Source organism: Cenococcum geophilum (genome assembly GCF_001692895.1).
Source record: "Cenococcum geophilum 1.58 unplaced genomic scaffold K441scaffold_27, whole genome shotgun sequence".
Classification (NCBI taxonomy): domain Eukaryota; kingdom Fungi; phylum Ascomycota; class Dothideomycetes; order Gloniales; family Gloniaceae; genus Cenococcum; species Cenococcum geophilum.
In genome coordinates, this window is record NW_027137585.1 from 1537460 (window position 1) to 1543459 (window position 6000).

Sequence of the window (6000 nt, forward strand, 5' to 3'; positions counted from 1 at the left end):
GTTAGATGCCCATTTCTCGCCAATAGGTTGCGCTCTAGGATGCTACATAGCTAGCAGGCTGGCCATCTGTCGTACGGTTATAATACGCGGTAGTATACCACGTTAATCTATCAACAGGATCTATTGCTTAAGGCTCTCCTCTTGTCCAGGGGTAAGACGATAATTAGACGCAGGAGAATTACGCTTTAGCTGGATGCCCTTAACGCGTAGCCAGGCGGTGCTCCGGGGCACATTATACGCATTAGTAAGTGCTCAAAAACTTATAGTTTTATCCTGCTTGTGCGCATTAATAGCTAGCTTAATTCTACCCTCTCGATAGAGGGCCTCTTGCTGTTGTGGCGTAGGCATTAAGGTTATAGTTGCAAAGCGTGTCGCGCGTATGGTGGGGTGGGCAGGATGCTTGCCTGGGCAGCTTGCTTGCCGACTACGTTATAGCGGCGTGGTTAATCAGCAATACGAGCCACCTGGGCTGTCCACCTGGGCGAATTCCACCTGGACCTGCCGTTTTGAAGGGGGGGTCCTGGTGGGACGCTGACACCTCGACACGACCTGGTTGATCGATTCTGCCGTTCTTCGTGATATTTTTAACCTATTCTCCCCATCACGTGATTTAATTCGACGCGAGCCCTAAAGCCTTATTGTATTGGCCATAATATCGACAGGCTCTAACTGGTCGTTCTATATAACTATTAGCCTCATCTGGCGACGCTCCGTTCTGGCGAATCGCCTGCCGAACGAACGCCTTCCACCAGGTGGAAAGCACCCCTGCTTTGGCGTCTAGAAGAGGCGCTTACATCCTAAAGATTGCGCCCATGTGGGCCTTAAAATTGTCCACCTGGCTGCGCCCACCTGGTGGAGTCGACCTGGCCAAAAAAAGTTATCGAACATGGCCTTAGATAGGGACTTGAAAAACGTTTTTCGGCTCGATTTTGTAGGATAGAGACTCAGATGACAAAAGAGGGATCTAGTCACAGCATTGCAGAGCTTCTTGGACGTAAGCCTGACGCTTTTTGATTCACTGAAGGGAGTTCATCGGAAACTCCGCCGAGTATTTCCAATGGGAGGTTCTCTAAGGATGTACCCATTGCCACACCTAATGAGTGGGGAACAAGACGTCGAAGGAAGTTTGAATTGGTTGATCGGAGAATGAGCAACTAATAAAGGGTTTCTTCCATTCATAGCAGGCAGCCATATCTTTTATTGCAGAATGGCTCTCAATTGATAAAGAAATGATGCTGGGCGAAGGCATTAGCCAAATGCCAAGAGGGCTGAGTCTTGATCCGGCAGGTGGGGCGATCCCCCTGTCATAATTCGATGCGATGCGGAACGCGGCGCAGGTCGAGGAGCCTGTATGAAGCCAAATATTGGGCGCTTCCGATGCCCTTTCTGGTGGCACTTTAGGCACCCTTGGGCGGTCTCACAGTATGGGGAGCAGAAATCACCCAATGAAGGGCTAGGAACTTTCGACCCTCGCGAATGGCTGTATATTAGAAGCCTTTCCTCACAAGAATCGGAAGATGCCAAATCTATATATCCCTTGCCGAGGTTTGCCAAACTCCGCTCCAGTTGTATATGCCGCGACAATGACCGAAAGGGCCGCATCAATTTCAAAGGATTTCCTTTTATACTCCTTCGCCTTCAATCTAATAACTTTTCCAGAAGACCTGCTGTGGCACGGTTTCGAAGTCTGTAGGGTCTAAAATGCGCTGGTGTGATAAAGTGTGATGAGTTGTGTCTCACTTCTCACTAGGCTGCGTGTTTAGTTGTCCTCCATATATACGCCAATCCAATCAACTCCTCCGATCATGCCCTCCGGATCAGCTTCTAAAGTCCTTCAGTCCTTAATTCACAGCGCATATGATGTATAATAAACTACATCGGCCCCTCCTCAACCTACGGCGTTATTGCTTAGACCCAGCAATACATTCCATGGGCCATCGAACTGAATCCTGCCATATCGGATCAACGGTGCTGGTAATAGACTCGACTATACGGGAGCCCCATCCGCTTAAGAACCAATTCTTCCGCGTAGCGTTGTGCTCGGCAGTGTGTAAGATAATGCAATAATGCGCGAGAATCGCCAGCGCGACCCCGTTCCGCTGACGGAGCAGTGATATAAAACCCATGGAGACTCCAATCGGCCATATGAACGCGACTCGCAGCTCACGATCGTCCGTGTGGGTAATGCCTAGAGCGGTTGTTTCCATAAAGTTTGAGATGGCTACGCTACATAGCTCTCTCACGTCGCGGTCGGGTTCCCGGGTAGTGAGGAGGGTGCTGAGCTCGCCGAGTCGAGATAGAAGCATGAGGAGCAGCGATGTTGGAGGAGGAGCCGGTCCGCTGTCTAGAATAGATCCTAGCGGTCCCTCCTTGATCATCTCGAAGGCGGACTTGAGGATGCCGTGCATACCACGCATCAAGAGGAAGATGTCCACGAGGTCATCGATTGGCGTTGCCGGGTTGACACTATCAGGAGATGAAAACGCTGTGAGTGCTACTAGTGATGATGTAACGAAGAGAGCATGGCAGTTTTCTGACGTTATGCTCGACAACTCCATCCGCATTATGTTGATGGCAATGTTTTGGTGATGGGTAGCGAGCATAAAATAAGCATGGCGGTGGTCGGGTTGAAGATACGCGAGATGGGAAGCTGATAACGCAAGGATTTCGTGCATCAAATATGTATGAGCAAAGGCCATTTTGGGGATTGTTAATTTCCAAATCTGTCTTACTTCTTCCAGGCTGGTTAACGTCTGGTATGTACTTGTGGTCCATTGGTGCATTAACTCAAGATCTCTTATCCAGGTATGGGTCTCGTTGGACTCTGATTCGTTGACAAATCTGGCAAAATAGGGAAAAGGGTCAGGGCTCGATGATACTTTGGGGCCGTCTTCAGGTGTTTGACTGAAGTTCGATTTGACCAACAAGGGTATAGGAGTCTGGTTTTCGGACAGTTCCCGCCTACTGGATCCATTTCCGGAGCCCTGGCATCGGAAGTAAGTGACGTGTCTGGAACGTGCATAGCATTGCGACGACCATGAAAATTACGCCTCGACAGCACTTTATCTAGTTAAGCATACTGCTACGTACCTTTAGAGGTCCAGAGTTCCGACTTGTCCCATTGCCTGATTGCGACGCCTGCGAATCTAATAAAGCAATATCTCCCGAACCCCACGTGACAAGGCTGCAGCGAACACCATGCCTAGAGCAACCACTGCATGGCCGTTTCTCATCGCACTGGTAGTTGAATGAGTATCAGTATGCAACAAAGCAGTTCCTACTCACCTTAACGTGTCTCGTTTTGCACTGTGCGCAGCCGTTGCGGGACTTTTTGTGTCCGAGACGCGGCATCTGGCAGATGAAGCTTTATGTGAGCCTCAGCTAATGACACCAATCGACTCGGGGTTACTTTGGCAAAGCGCCTAGGGTTCGTCTACGATTTGCTGGAGCTATCGCTAAGTGGATGGAGTCGAGCGGGTGGACAGCGCAGTGCACTGGTGCGGCACAGGATGGAGAGTGAAGAAAAGCGATAGCGAAAGCGAAAGCGAGAACACGTCGTTCCTTTGCAAAATTTACTTGAGGTTTCATTTGCCAACCAGAGACGGCTAGCTGTGGCTGAAGGCCCCTGCTAGCGAAGGCCGAAGCGACAATTTGATTGAACGGAATGATTTCTTGGTACGTTATTATATTGGCCGCTCATTTCGTTTCTGCGCAAGTTTATAGTACTCTATTTTATATAGTAGCTCGCTTTATATAATTCTAGTAGAGTTTAATTATATTTAAATTAGGTAAATTACTAGGCTAGAGTAATCGCTAAAATTTACTACGTTAAAGTAGATCTACTAATGCTTTAATATATAAGGTAGGGCTTTATTGTAACGTGTCCCGTTCTACGCCACTATAAGGCTAAAATAACAGACAGTGCTCGCGAATCTATCGCGACTAAAGCGGGATCTAACATATATACTCTTATATAATCATATCTAGGTAATTAATTTAGTACTTAATTATAAATAGAATAAGTTTCGGAAAAAGGATATTGTAAGAGTACATATATTAGATCCCGCCGCGCTTGCGATCAATATCGCAAGCACTCCGTGTCTTTTTGGCCGAATGGCGACGTTGGGGCGGGAAACGTTATAGATATTTATAAAATAGTAGTATTAATTAATGCATCACTTTTTACTATTACGCTAAAAAGTACTAGTCTTCTTATTAAGGCGGAATAAAAGCCTCCTTCCTAGCTTATTTATAAGCCCTAGTCGGCTTATATTAGTAGTAAGCGCCTATACTTAATAAAGCTCTAACTTAATTACTGTAACGGAACCTTGTAGCAAGAACTACGGTGGGCTCGTTATTAGGCTAGGTGTGTAGGTAATGTAAGTTAAAGTTAACAACGTAATAATAACTAGTGGAGTAGTTGCCTAATAGATTAACTCTAATTATATTCTAAGAATTACTATAAGAAAGGAACTATCTAGGTAGGGATTAAGGGTCCTTAAATATATAACCGTACTTCTATAAAATCCTTCTTATATATAATATACGTATGCTCTATTTACTCTATTACGGATTATATAGATCCTATAGATTATATAGATTATATTATATAACCTTAGTTACTATTCCTTATTATATAGCTCTACCGGCTCTATCCTAAACTGTACTTATATTAACTAACTAGTTTCTTTTAACTCTTCCCTAAGTAGTTATAATATTATACTTAAAGCGTCCATAACACTATCTCCCTCCTTTTTATCTTTATCCTTAAAGATTCCTAATATCTCTAAGTTATTTATTAGAGGTATAATATCCATCTAATTAATTTAGTTAATATTGTTATTTATTATACTTAAAGCAATTTCTTCTTCCTTAACTGCTTATTGTGCTCGTACTATCGCTACAATATTATTTTTTAGTGAGATTATACCGTCTCTATATTCTTGTTATTTAAAAGAGGGATTAGTTTATATTACGTTAGCAAGTCTATTTTTATAACAACCGTTCTTTTATTTAGAGTGCACTAAAGCGAATATTTATTTGTCCTATAATATTTACTTTATTTCTAATACTAAATATATACAACCTATTACTCTTAATAGTTATCTAGTTCCCTAATTAATTTGTTTTAAGGTCTTATATTTAATCTACTACTATATAACTAGATAATAAACTATCTATTACTCTAGCGGAGTTATACTATTTCTATAATACTAAATAAAAGGCTACTAAAGCTTAGTAACGGGCCCTTAAGTTTTATCTTATGGCGTCCGCTTAGTTAATCCGTCTTAAGAAGGTTTATAAAAAGGTTTATTTTAAGAAATAGAAACTTATAAAATAGGGTTTATAAAAACTTAGTAATAAAAGAACAGATTTTCTTCTAATAGAGAAGGAAATAAATCTAAGTAGTTTAGTAACTGCTCTTCTTAGGTCCCCCTTAGGTAACTTATTCTTTAGCAATTTTTCTTTATTAATATTACCTAATCTAATCTCTTCTAATACTCCTATACCTTTCCTATAGCATTCTTTAAATTCTCTAGTAGCTTTTAGGTAGTCTTATTATAGCCTATCTACTTAACCTTATACTATATTTTATCATTAATGTCCTTATAACTAATAATCTTTAAAACTTACTATTTATCCTCTTTTTACCCTATATATATATCTGTTTTATAAACTAATAGCTTAATATTTCTATATACTAGCTTTAGTATTATAATATACTATATAGGGTAGATCTTTATTTTAGCTAGTAAGTTTAACTTAAACGTAACTAATAAAATCTTTTACGTAATTTTAAAAGGTTCTAGTCTAATATAGTTTAACTTCTTACTTAGTTATTAACTCTTAAAATTTTTATATAGTAGCCATACTTTATCTCCCTCCTTAAGATCTAGTCCCTTAGATCTCTTAGTATTATAATACTTTTTTATTCTCTTTTATACCTTCTTTATTAATTTTATAAGGTTTATATAAAGATTTATTAATATCTTTATTCTT

General features: G+C 41.4%; 1 protein-coding gene across 1 annotated transcript; it reads right to left on the reverse strand.

Annotated features, from left to right (window-relative positions):
• Positions 1-1469: 1469 nt before the first annotated feature.
• On the reverse strand, positions 1470-3528 carry K441DRAFT_638462 (uncharacterized protein). The gene is made up of 3 exons (XM_067646541.1): positions 3286-3528; positions 3091-3237; positions 1470-2984 (listed from the first exon to the last, which is right to left on the reverse strand). The coding sequence occupies exons 1-3, from the start codon at positions 3349-3351 to the stop codon at positions 1902-1904; spliced, it is 1296 nt and encodes a 431-aa protein (XP_067502910.1). The 5' UTR covers positions 3352-3528; the 3' UTR covers positions 1470-1901.
• Between the last annotated feature and the right edge of the window lie 2472 nt (positions 3529-6000).

Coding starts and splice junctions, on each gene's coding strand:
- K441DRAFT_638462 (XM_067646541.1), bottom strand. CDS start 3,351: ATGCCGCGTCTCGGACACAAAAAGTCCCGCAACGGCTGCGCACAGTGC. Junction 3,238..3,285: donor GCAAAACGAGACACGTTAAG/GTGAGTAGGAAC, acceptor TTCAACTACCAG/TGCGATGAGAAACGGCCATG. Junction 2,985..3,090: donor GGAACTCTGGACCTCTAAAG/GTACGTAGCAGT, acceptor TTCCGATGCCAG/GGCTCCGGAAATGGATCCAG.